We start from the raw sequence: 12,666 nt of genomic DNA on the forward strand, positions 1-12,666 counted from the left end.
AGCACTTAGAGACCCTTGCAAAAAGCAGGGCAGAATACTAGAACTTTGGATCCCTACTGGACGCAGCTGGCAGAAGATGGAAGGAAGTCAGTCAAACATAGCACGCACAGAGGAAAACTGAAGAGAGAGCCCTAAAATCAAAAGAAACTTCTGCTTAAGCTTTGCGAGTTTGTTAATTACTGGCAAGAACAATTTTGGGAACACGGTGGCCCAGACATGAGCACAGCGGTAGGATTAGGATGGGAACAGATCACACATACGTTACTGTTGCAGTGTTTGTGAGCAAACAAAAAATGGCCCTCAGAAATCTGTCCTATCATAAATTTTATTAGCTAAATTGTTTTTCTAAATGGTGTTTTTCGATTATTTTCCCCTGAGGCTGGAGTGGTGCTGCGGGATCTGGTCAGGGCAGCCACAACGCATGCGATGCTCACATGGGTCCCAGCTGAGTTCTGGCTTTGTGGGGCTGCCACATCACACCCCACGCAAACGGCGGTGATAAAAATGTCACACCCAGGTCTGGCCGTGAGCAGGAGGGAGCCTCCCTGGGCTGTGACCTCAGACGAGTGACACAACCTGCAGCTGGCATGCAGCTGAGGCATAAACCCTTCCCTTCGGCCACGCTGCTGCCTTTATTCCCTGGAGGATTTAGCCTGACTGCTGATCCAGCTTTTACTGGTCAAGGCAACATAAAAAGCGTGCCCTGATCTGAAAAGTGACAAACTGGGTAGCTGGTTACAAAGCCAGCCAAAGCAGCTGAAAGGCAGCTACGGCTGCCGCCAGCTAGAGCATCAGCTCAGCTTTAAGCGTGAAAAGTGGTAAAGCCTTGAGTAGAAAGAAACCTTCCAGAGAGCTGGAAGGAGCCAGGCACTGGGCACAGCAGAGAACTTGGATTTCAGGACTTTTTCCTGCATTTCCCTTCATTCCCAACTTCATGAGCTTGAGAATCCCATGAACTGTGCTGTGTGGCAGTGGGCAGAGCGTCCCCATTCCAGGGGACAGGGTTCCCTCCTTCCTCTGGGACAGCTGGAAGGGCAGGGAAGGCACTGCTGTCACCCACTTTTGGGGTCTGTGTGCCCCAAGCTGCCAGCATCGCAGATCATTTGGGTACACACGTGGCTGGAAAGATGTGGGGTGACAGCAATGTGGGCAGCAGCAAAAGTCCCGGGGCTGTGCCATCAGGGAGCCCATGAGGGCACCGCAGGGAGCAGGACAGGGCTCTTTGTTTCACTAGGTCACTTCTCAGCCCGGATGAGCAGCAAAATAGGGCAGGCACACATCTGACAGCTGAATTCCTTGCTGGAAGGGGTTCGGTCATGCATAAACCACTTGGAACGAGGCCTGGCTTTCAGGTTTGGAAGCACGGAGCACGACCTGGAAGGGACAGCTGGCTGCACACACACACACACTTATTTCCCCCGTTGGAGTTTTTGCAGTGGTTCTGAGTAACTTTGGAGAGCTGGGGCCGAGGGCAGCAGGATGGATGGATCCCAGGGCGGGTGGATGGATGGATCCAAGGGTGGAGGGAGAGATGCCTGTCCTCCAACCCACCACAGCTCTGACCAACTGAACGGGAACCCAAACTCCCCAAACTTCGGTGCTGCCCTAAGTTGAAGCCCCCAGAAGCGGAGAGCAGAGCCCGGAGCATCCCCGCAGCGCTGGCACCACACGCGCAACTTTTCCTACGCTCCCCCCGCACCGTGGGCATCGCGCCGGGGCTGCAGCCCCCCGGGACCAGCTCAGGACCCTTCCCTTTCCCCTTCCCCGACCCTCGGGGGCCCGGCCAACCGCGGTGGGGGGGGGGGAGCTCGGTGCGGGGCCGGGGGCGGGGATGCGGGCGGGGGCCGGGCCGGGGCGGGCCGTGGCAGGGCGCAGGCGCCGGCGGCGCGGAGCGGGACGGAGCCGAGGGGAACAAAACAAGAGGGGGGACGGCGGGCACCGGGCGGGGACAGCGGGGACGGGGAAGGGGCAGGGGGAGCACGGCGGGGTTGGGGCCGGGGCGGCCGGGAGAGGGAGGGCGAGGAGGAGCCGGGTCTGCTGCTGGGGAGCTGCTGCCGGAGCACTTTGTGATTTTTTTTTTTTTGAAATTTTTTTTTCTTTTTTTGTCCCTTTTTTTTTTTTTCTCTTTTGTTATTTTTAATTTTTTAATTTTTATTTTTGAAATATTTTATCTTAATTTTTTATTTTTTCATTTTTCTTTTTTCCCCATTTTTCTTTTTTTTTTTTTTTCATTTTCCTTTTTTTCCTTTTTCTTTTTTTTTCTTCCTTCCGTTTTTTCGTTTCGACTTTTCCTTTCCGCTCCAACTTTTACTTCCCGTCTTCCGATTTTTAATTTTCCATTTTCCATTCCGCCCCCCCCTACCCTCCCCCTTTTTTTTTTTTTTATATTTCCTTTTTGAGCGGCGCGCTCCCTTCCGCGGCCGCGCAGCCACGCTGGGGAGGGCGGCGGCGGCGGCTGGGATGCCTTGAGCGGCCAGCACGGCTCGGCTCAGCACAGGGCTCTGCACCGTCTGGTCTATGAAGCATCGGCTCTGCACCCCCGCGCACCTGCTTAAGCGCGCAGCGCCATGGCGCGGGTGGTGCAGAAGAAGAGCCACTGGGCCGGCCGGGTGCGGCAGTGCGCCCTGAGCAGGGGGCCTGGGGGGCAGCTGGGCTTCGTGCTGCTGGGGGGCGCGGAGCACGGCGAGTTCCCCTACGCGGGCGCGGTGGTGGCGGGGGGCGGCGAGGAGGCGCTGAGCGAGGGGGAGCTGCTGCTGGAGGTGCAAGGGGTGCGCGTCTCCGGGCTGCCGCGCTACGACGTGCTGGAGGTGATCCGCAGCTGCCAGGAGCCCATCGTGGTCAAGGCCGTCAGACAAGGTGCGAGGGGGAAAGGGGTGGGTGGAGAGGGTGGCTTTGCCCTTCGTGGCACCGTGGGGTGCTTTAGGGGCGGCTGGGGGAGCCATGCGTGGCCCCGTGGGCATGTTTGTGCTCCCCATGGCTGTGCGCCGAGGTGCCCACGGAGATAGGGACGGGTGCGTTGCACCCTGACGCAGCCCAGAGTTGTGCCCCAAAGCCCAGCGAGTGACTTCCACCATGAGGACACTGCTAGGGGTCCTGGGGCCAACGTGGGCAGAGGTGCCCACCTCCTGCCTCCAAGTATCCTTTGGAGCAGCCATGCTGCTGGGTGCCGGCTTGACCCTGCTCCAAAAAGTGCTGGTGGGCTGCCACCCGCAATGAGGGGACAGCCACACACCTATGGCGGGACCCTTGTCCCTTTGGGTCCCCGTCCCCTCAGCCAGGACACACACAGCAGGCAGGTGAAGGTGCTCCAGCCCCTCAGCACGGCTCTGCTGGGAAGTTTGGAGCCTGTGGGATGGCCCCAGCTGAGTGCCAGACCTCCGAGAAAACCTCCAAGAAAACTGTCCTCTCCGGAGAAATGTCTGTGCTCCCTCCTGTGTTTTCTCCGTTTGATAGGAAAGCGAGGAGGGGAGCGCCCAGGACGGAGGGGGAGAGGAAGCTGGGGAAAAGTATGAGGAAATGGGGCAGGTTTTCTTGTGTGCTGATCGCTTTAGCAGGTGTTAAAATGCAGCCTGCGATGTTGCAACGGGAGCGGTGGCGGTGGGTGACGGAAGGTGTGGGGGTCATTCCCCGCAAGGAGTTTGCCATTAAACTTTGGGCTATTTTGGAAACGCTGCTTAGTGTAAATAGAAACTTGTCCCGGGAATACACCAGAAAGGACAGAATGTGTTAGGAAAAGTGTCTTAGCTCCGGGAGGGTCAAAACGAGAGGCAGACAGCTGGCTTTCAGCATGCTGGTTGGGCTTACCTGGAACGTGGGAGAAAAGGCTGAAAGCCCTGCCTGGAGCCAGGGCAGGCACCTGAGCCTTGCGCCGCCCCCGTCCCGAGCCAAGCCTGGTTACTGCAGGGCTGTTTGCTTTTCTTTCCTTCTTTCCTTCACAGAAATCCCCCTTTTTTCAGTCATTAAGTACTTCTGTGGTCTGAAAGCCTCTCCGTGTGCCTCCCTCGGTGAGAGCTGGGCGTCCGTGCGCTGCTCTGCACAGAGCAGGGAACTCCCTCACGGATCAGGAGTGTATGCCTAGGAAAGGAGAGGGCTTTAATTAAAATGCATTGCTTCTACGTTGATTAAAAACCTCGTTATGGGGATGGCGGCTGTCATTCAGCAGGAGGTGTGTGGCAATAGAGCAGACAGCGAAGGAGTGTGAAGATGAAATTGTAAACATATGTTTAGCTCTGATTCTCCTCTTCCCAGTTCCTAGTGCCCGGTCAGCCGGTGCTGAAGTGTTAGGGCAATCCTAGCCTGGAAACATACACGTTTTATTGCCTGGTCTATTCCGTATGACATTTACAAGGCTGGAAAAACAGGAAATTTACTCGAAATGAGTCAGTCATCTGCCAGCCTGAACAGAGAGAATAACTGTTCTGACCTTGCGCTGAGTGGATGGCAAGGGGCTGGGATGTGAAAGAAAGGTTGAACAAGCCGTGCACTTGCTTTGTCATTAAAGTCAGGTTTATAGACTTACAGGTCCGCGTCCAGTATTTTCTTTTGCTTTTGTGAGTTGTAACTTTGAATGGGCTCCCACAAAGTACAAAAATGGGGAACGTATATGAATTGGAATAACTGCATTTAATACTGCTCGTGTGGGATTTCTTGGTCCTTCGCTTACCCTGTGAGAGTGAGGAAAAATGGAGAACTTAAAGCTTTTTCCTTTCTCTTCCCCATATGTGCCCTTTTTTGGTATTATATTTGAGAAAAAATATATACTGCTAGAGTTGCTTGGGTTTGGGGAGAGAGAGGAAGAACCTGCTGTCATGTCTCTTAGTAACTTACAGAACTGTCAAACGTGTGAAAGAAACCTCCGTTAACACGCGGTGCTTTTATGACTGTTTCCAGCTTACATCTGTGCCTAAATTCTGCTGGATTTGGCAATTAACTCCTGTGGAGTTAATAAATGCAATTTTATTATTGCTTGGTCAGAGAGTATGGAATTAATAGATTGGATTATAGGAGCCGTGGTAGTGTGTTCCCGTGGAAGAGTTGCAGTGCCTTAACACGATGGTTTCTCGGCTGCGTTGCTAACATTGTGGTTTCCTTGAATGTAATTCACATCATCCAAAACAGCTCGCTGAGATAAGTCAGGAGAAAGTGGCAGTATTTTAAATCAGGCACCCTGTTTCTTTTTCATGTGTCCCGGTTCGCAGAGTTGGGCAGAACAGAGCAGAACTTCATTGTGCCGTGCCTACCACAGATCGATCGTGTTTCATTTCAGGAAAGATATTTGGGCTTTTCATCTCCTGAAGGAAGCACAGACACGTTCAGAGAAGTTTTAGCTTATGGCCTTGTATTTTTGTACTCTTTGGTTCGATGACCTGTGCCAGATGCTCCCAAGCCAGATGCTTGGTGAGGAGATCTGTCAAAGCCCATGTTTTCATACACTTACTTAAAATGTTTCTCAGTTCTTTGTTCAACTCCTGGCTTCCTTGAAAAGTCTCTTTCAGGATCCTAAGCCCTCCATAACCAGTTGCTTTGAAGCCATGAGATATTTCAATCAGTTCATGCAATTAATAATTTCCCTGGTATTTTGGAGCTACATGGTTGGGTTTTTAAATCCACATTCAGGGCAAACGGGCAGGTGTGATCCCAAACAGAAACAGTCACTGTTTACTGTGTGCTATCAGCTGCATTGGTTTCTTTTCAAACATTAACTTGACCCTGAGATCAATCGTAAGGCTCGGTGCAGTGGTTGTGCACTTTGGTGTCAGGCTGGCATTCGCTGCAGGAGCCAAGCGCCGAGTGTTGAAATCAGCTTCATCGACCAACGTGAACAAAAACTGCTTCTTCCAGAAAGTTTCCATGAGCTGGTCTTTGGGCCTTCTTTATTTATTTATTTTTTTTCCCAGACAGGGTTGGTGAGACGAGTGGTATACTCCTTTTGATTTTAAGTATAGAACACGAAAAAAAATAAAAAAGGTTGGTGCATCTGTAACTTTGTGTGCATCCAGTACTTTTGCCAACTCTGGGAAGCAGCACAGCACCGCTGGGCACCTTGCACTAAGTAGGTTACACCACTTGGGGTTGGACCCGCTGATCTCTTGAGGTCCTTTCCAACCCCTCCAGTTCTGTGGTTCTGTGATGCGCCCATGCCCGTCATTGCATCCGCACCTCCGTGAGCTGCAGCAGAGCCTGTGCGGGCTGTTTGGGGCATTTGACTGCCTCTGCTCGAGGGAAAAGCTGCCGGGGGAGATGGGGAGAAATGCAGTGAGCTCTCATCGCTCCCAGGAGTTGGTTTCTGCAGCATCAGGCGTGAGCTCCAAAAAGCATTCTCCTTTGTTGGTGGGGCAGCCGCGTGCCGCTCGCTGGCACGGTGAATTCTGTAAGCGTTTTTTCCGGCTGACCCAAATTCTTTGAGGCCTTAAGTGGATTTGAAGTGGAGTGAAAGGTTTGCCATCCAGAAATTTGGAGATGTTCATGCGTGTTAGATTTACAAGGCCTGTTTTCGACAGTGACCCTCTGGGATGAGCACTAGGCAGGGCGAGTCACTACCGAAACGTCAAATAAAAGAAGACAGAATCTCTTTTTCGCATCGCTTCTCGTATATTTTGTTACAAATCAGTCATCTTCTCTTTTTAAAGTGCTACTTCGTTTAACAGTCACGAAACGTGTATGTCTGCCCGTTGAAATAGTGCTGGTAGGAAGACCTTATCATCGCCCTGCCTGCATTTACAGTCTGGTACTTGTCAGGATTTAGGTGCCTGTCCTCCACAGAGCTGCGGGATGGGCGGTGGAGCCGAGCTGCCATGTCCCTGTACCATAAAAATGCTCAGGAATTAATACAAGCCTTTTAATGGCATGAAACGGGATTATGTTTTCCTCAGTAAGGTTAATCCTTCCACCCATTGTGATGGGACTCCGGGCTCCCTCTTTATGGCCAGTCAGATCACAGCACAATTAAATCACAATTAAAGTCTCATTACGAGCAGTCTTTCAACAGGATTGCAAAATAAGATGTTAACACCATCCTGTGCGCTGTTTCAGTGTATTTTCTAAGACAGTTACAACTTCTGCATGAGTGAATTATCGAGCTGCTGTTGCGAGGTTTAAGATTCCCCTTCTGTGTGCCGTGTTGGAAATGTGAAATTAACCTCTTAGCAGGTTTGAAGGCCCAACCATCAAGAGCAAAACGTGTTTCATTTTTCTGGGAGTCATCTTTTTCTGGTCCAGGCTGTGATTGTTCATGAATCTTCGACCATTTCTGTCTCTCTGATGCCTGAGAAATATCCTGCTTCTTCACGGTGGGTGCGCACGCAGGGAGACGGTTACCAAAGGCAGCGACACGAAGTTGTAAAAATCTTCTGAGCAGCGTTTTTGTGGCTGTGCAGAACGGGTGATCTGGGCCAACAAGTTCCCAATTTGGCATGTTTCAGCATCGCACAGTTTGAAGGAAGCTGAGAAGATGCTGCTGCCTCAGGGGCATTTTCTACTGAATTAGCAGTGTCCGAGTGTGGGCAGCGGTGGCATCCTTAGGACTTCTATTGATGTGTGTGTGTTTTGTTTTGTTTCTTTAATTTGACTAAGTTTCTTATTTGCATTCTTTACTCAGGACATATGCTATAGTTGTTAGTTATTTCAGCTTTTTTTTCCCTTCTTTTTTCTCCCCATGATCTCTTAGTTCAGTTGGAACTCCATAAATCAAAGCATGCAGGTTTTTGATCTGTGTGGGCTTCGAGCAACTTAAATTTTGTGATGAAAAGCATGGAATAGTGGTTCTGTGTGCACAGGTGCCATGAATTTGTAGAAACAATCTCATCGCTGGGATCAGACAGACCGGGCTGAGCACCAGCCCTCATACCCGAGCACCCTCCCACTCCAGTACCAGCTCCAGGAGCAGCAAAATCCAGGATCCTCTGGGTCTGTATTTCTGCAGGGTTTTTCTCTAGCTTAAAAAAACAAAAACAAAAACAAAAAAAGCCTTTTAGAAACTGAGCGTTATCACCCTTGCTGTGCTGGATGAAGTTTCCCGCTGTCACCAGAGGCACCGTGTGTGAGATGGTGGCAGCAGCATCTCGGCGCTGAGCGACAGCACTGCTGAGTGCAGGAGCAGCTCCTGGAAAACACCATTTTCACTGCTATCATCATTCCCTTTGTCTCTTGACGCTGAATATTTTGCTTTCTCACTGTGCGTAGGGCTTGCACCACTGCTTGCGGCGAGCTGTGCCCCTCGTTGAGGCTTCTCTCTCCGTCTGGAGGTCCCTGTATGAAATGTGTGCCCCGGTTTCAGTCTGGGCTTCTCTGCGAGGATCTGCTGTTGGGCAACAAACCTGAGCCTGGGCTATTGGCCAGAATTTGTTTTCTGCTGATTTGATGGAGAACCATGGCAGAGGCTGCCTATTTCCAGAGCAGCTTGGCAGCCTTTACCCTGGGCTGGTATGCTGGCAGCCTTGGATTATTTTTTTTTTCCCCTTTTCTTTTCACTTCCAGACCAGCTAGGTGGGCCAGCATCCTTCTTGGCCCTGTCGGAGCAGCATGGCTCGGGGCGGCGGGGCTGTTTTTGTCCAGATCCACCTTTCATTTTCCAAAGGTCAGACCTTCCATCCATCCTCCTCTGACGTTGGCAGCGCTTTCCAGAGCTGCTCTGCTGGAATGATGGCACCGTTCTCTGCTAGTCCCTGCTGCTGGCTTTGGCATCACTTGTGCTGGACTGTTTTGTGTTAGTAAGCTTCTTTAAGCCTTCATATATATTTTTAACTGCCCCTAGTAAACCTTTCAGAAACAAAATAGTTGTGTTTTTTTTTTTTTTTTTTTCAGGTCCTGATGTTTTGGGTTACATTTTTACAGTCTTGGCTTTTGACTGAGAACAGTTCCTGTTTTTATATTTCAGAGGCTTGTCCCATAACTTAAAAGAAAGAAACGTAAACATATTTGTTGGTTTTCATTAAGCGGCCTTTATTAGACTAAACAACATCACTCGTTATGTGGTGCGAAAGCAACGTTAAGTGTCCTGTCTTCGAAAGGGAAACAGAACAAAAAATAAAACAAACAAACAAACAAAAAACCAAACAAACAAGAAAGCTGTTGTGGAACAGATGCACTTACAATTGCAAGGCATTTGAGTGAGGAATCAGCTTTACATGGTTTTGCTAATCCTTGACGAAAGAGTTGGTTGTCTTGGATTATACATCTGTAATTTTGGAACCCGAAAGTCAGTGCCTTGGTACAATTAGGTTGGGAAGAGAGGGGCCGGCTTCTCTTTCTTCATATCCCTCCCTAATCACAGTGGCTTTTTTTAAGGGGAAAACCTCAACTCTGGGGTTTTTCATTTAGTTGTTAACAAAAAGCCTTTGAAAAAGAGGCTGCCGAAAATCCAGCCACTCCCTCAACACAAACAAAGCCATGCAGATACCGCGCTCTCAAAAAAAACTTTAATGAGAAACTTCTCGTATTCCCATGGTGCAGATCCTGCACTAAATGGGCATTAGCCCAAACTGATGACAGACACGGATGTCTTGGTTGTATTTATATATTTATTTACTTGGATGCGTAAGTGAAAGGGGGGTAAGGTAACTCCAAACAGGTTAAACTGGGGAGGCGAGGACCTGGGCTGCGGAATAACCGTGAGAAAAACTCTCTTATAAATAGCAGGGGATTTGCAAAGAGCAGCCGTATCCCTCCTTTCCCAAAGGTGCATGCACTGCTCCCAGTTGACAATTCAGGCATCAGGGATACAGGAGGGGGCTCCTGGGGCTCAGGCTTGCAGAGGAACAGCCCAGTGGGGCTTTGCTGGAGGCTGAGGGTGGCTGGAGGAAAGGCAGAGCACTGGGCAGCAGGGTGAAGGGTGCTGAAAGTGTTGGGATCAGCAGAGGCTGCAGAGACTTAGGTGCTTGCTGCTGGATGTGTCACTGATGCTGAGGCTGTCTCCTGCCTGAAACCAGGAGATGAGGAAGGGAAGGGGATCTGCTGCGAGCAGCAAGCCTGTCCCTCAAGAGCAGAGGCAGGGATGCTTTGTGCAGGGCCGGACAGGCGCGTGGCTGTTTCCAGCTGATTACAGAGCACTGTCCCTGGGCAGTTTGGACAAACGTCTTGTTCTGGTCACCCTAAATGCCTGCGTCAGTGTATAATCTAGTGGAATACCCGGTGAGGATGCTGTGTCTAAAATAACTCGTGCTGCTCGGGGCTGCTGCTGGAGGACAGCTGGGGGATGCGTGGCACGGCGTGGCCTGGGCGAGCTGGCATCCAGCGAGTGTGGGGAAAGACCTGTGCCCCCGCTGGATTTGGGGCTGTTGGTGTCTCTCCCCATGGAGCATCCCCTTTGCAGGGACAGCGGTGGTGTTGCTGAGGGGCTTCGGCAGCTGGCAGTGCTGCTCGGGCATCCGTCTGGCCTCGGGGCAAGAGAGGGATTAATTTCATACAAAACAAAGAACTGTGTCCTTCTCTTTCCCTGGGATGCATTTTTCCTTAAACAATGGAGTGACTAATATAGGATGTGGTCTTAGTTCGCTCGGCTCCGTGGTGGAGAGGAGCCCGCTGGCTCTGCCGCGCTCACGGGGCACTCCGAGGACTGCAGGCTGGGGTTTTTTCAAGTCCATAAGAAGCTGTTTGTTTATTGGGGATTGGCTTTGTTTTTTCCTTTTGGTTAAGTTACCTTCTGCCCTTATCCTAGCAAATTCTGTGCGTTGGTTGTAAGTGCAAATAGCAGAGGTGCCGAGCAGTGGCATGCAGCACTTTGTCAGCTCTGCGTGGTCTGTGTGCGCTCCAGGCTCCTGATGTCACTCAGACCATTTCCAAAGGGAGATCCGAGCTGGAGAATATGATGCTATGCTCACCGTCGCTGTATTCCCCATTTTTTTTGGAAAATGAAGAAGTACTGACCGGCTGAGAACATCGATCGCTGACCTAAACTCCCGCGGAGGTATTTCTGCCTGAGCTTACAGCATCGCCTGCATGAATCCTTCGTGGGGCTGCCAGCTTTTATCACTGCACGGGGCAAAAGCCAGGCAGGGCGCTGAGCACAGCGGTGCTGAGCTGGTCCAAGGGTTGGCTTCCCAGAAGGTTACGTATGGAGGAAATTTCTGTCTCAGCACCCAGGCAGGGAGGAGGAGCCTGCAGAAGCTGTGTGCATCACCTATCGAAATAGTTAGAATTCTTGGGTGAGGCTCCTCGGGCATGTGACCGGCGTGGGTTTATGTAGATACGTTTAATTTTTGCACTTTAGCGTTCTGATTGTCAAATGCTGCTTCGGGAAGGAGTTCTGGAAGCTTTTCTCTATTTTTTTTTTTTTTCTTTTTTTCCTTTTCAGTGGAAACTCACCCCATGACTCCGGCAGCTCCAGCTGTCAAACAGCCAGTGCTGTGAAAGTCACAATAAATGGCAAAATTAGTTGGTGGAACGGCTGTTGGGAAGCTGAAAAGGGGCAGTGTGAGAACAGCCCGTAATGACCCCGAGCAGTTCCCCTGCGTGTTCCTGCATGGGGTGCACGAGCAGCCTCCGGCCCTGTTCAAAACCCTTTAAGTGCTGTTCCCCTGGTGAAACCATCAGTGCTGCTTGAACAATTCCCCTGTAGGAACGTGGTGTCTGTGCAAACCCCTTTGCTTGTACGACCCCAGTGGGACAGGACAGCTCCCTGGCAGGCACTTTGGGGCAGCTGCCGCGACCTTTGGCTGCTGTCCGTGAGTCATTTCGGGAGGGCGAACCTGAGCACTGTTCTCCACCTTATCTGGGGAATGTTTCGCCCTGCTGGCAGCCCTTTAAAGGCAGTAAAGTTGCGCTGGCTTCCCTCCTTCCAAAGGCAGGTGGAAGTTATACTTTAACTGGTGGTGATTGGTTTCTGGAGGGTGGGAGAAGGGCCGAAGGCTGGGGTAAATGACGGGAGTCTGACAAGCCTGGGGAAGCTGGGGCCTTGTGGCCAGGCAGTGCATAAACCTGTGGGATTTGTCCCTGCTTGGATGCAGGACAGGAGAAGCAGGAGGGGGAGGTCTGTAAGGTCTCAAAATGATTTGGAAGAAGCACAAAGCACCTGGCTGGGATGCCAGCAGCAAGGCCACGGCCCCCCTGATCTCAGCGCTCTGTCACTGCCGTGCCTGGCTCTGGGCTGCTCCCAGGGAAAATCCAGCCTGCCCCCCCGGGTTGCTGTGCGCTCACAAAGCATTTCAAAACTGAGATTTTATCTGCAAAGGAGATGACCTACGGACTGGCCAGGGTGGCTTTTGCATTTCGCTTCGCTTTCTGCTGCCAGTTTTCCAGCGATTACTTCCACACGTATCAGTTTTTCCAGGAGCTAACTGCAGTCTTTTTTTATTTAGTTCTGATCTGGGCTAGGCTATCTCGGTCGCCTCGTGGACTGGTGAGCAGTTAGGGGGTGACTTTGGATCTGCTGAAGCTGCTCCACACGAGCAAAGCCCCGGTGAGAAGGAGGGCGCTTACACCTAAGCGTGTGCTAACACCGTGCATCACAGAGGGCTTCTTCAGGCTGCCTGCAAAAGATGCTACAAGCGGTGCCGAGGCTTGTCTAAACCAGTGTGGAAATTGCAGTTTGCATAAAAGCCGGGCAAGTTGTCACAGTCTTGGAGAGCTCGCTGACGTTCAGAGGTTGCAGTGAGTTAACCAAACCCCATTTGGCGCTGGGTTCGTGGAGCTGGTGCCTGGCTCCGCGTGACCCTGGGAGCACGTCCCCAA

At 51.3% G+C, this 12,666-nt stretch overlaps 1 protein-coding gene across 18 annotated transcripts in view; it reads left to right on the top strand.

Moving 5' to 3' along the window:
- Window positions 1-2,459: 2,459 nt before the first annotated feature.
- Window positions 2,460-12,666, top strand: part of MAGI1 (membrane associated guanylate kinase, WW and PDZ domain containing 1) — a 319,962-nt gene continuing 309,755 nt past the window's right edge. For 12 of the 18 annotated variants that reach the window (XM_082767890.1, XM_082767902.1, XM_082767903.1 and 9 more), the window contains exon 1: window positions 2,464-2,856. In XM_082767890.1, coding sequence (XP_082624016.1) covers window positions 2,568-2,856 — 289 coding nt within the window. In that variant the 5' untranslated portion in view covers window positions 2,464-2,567. Of the gene's footprint in view, window positions 2,857-12,666 lie in introns of all 18 variants that reach the window. The other 6 variants (XM_082767907.1, XM_082767892.1, XM_082767908.1 and 3 more) reach the window with 3 other exon arrangements.

The sequence above is a fragment of the Aythya marila genome (assembly GCF_965140915.1).
Source record: "Aythya marila genome assembly, chromosome: 10".
Taxonomy (NCBI): Eukaryota; Metazoa; Chordata; class Aves; order Anseriformes; family Anatidae; genus Aythya; species Aythya marila.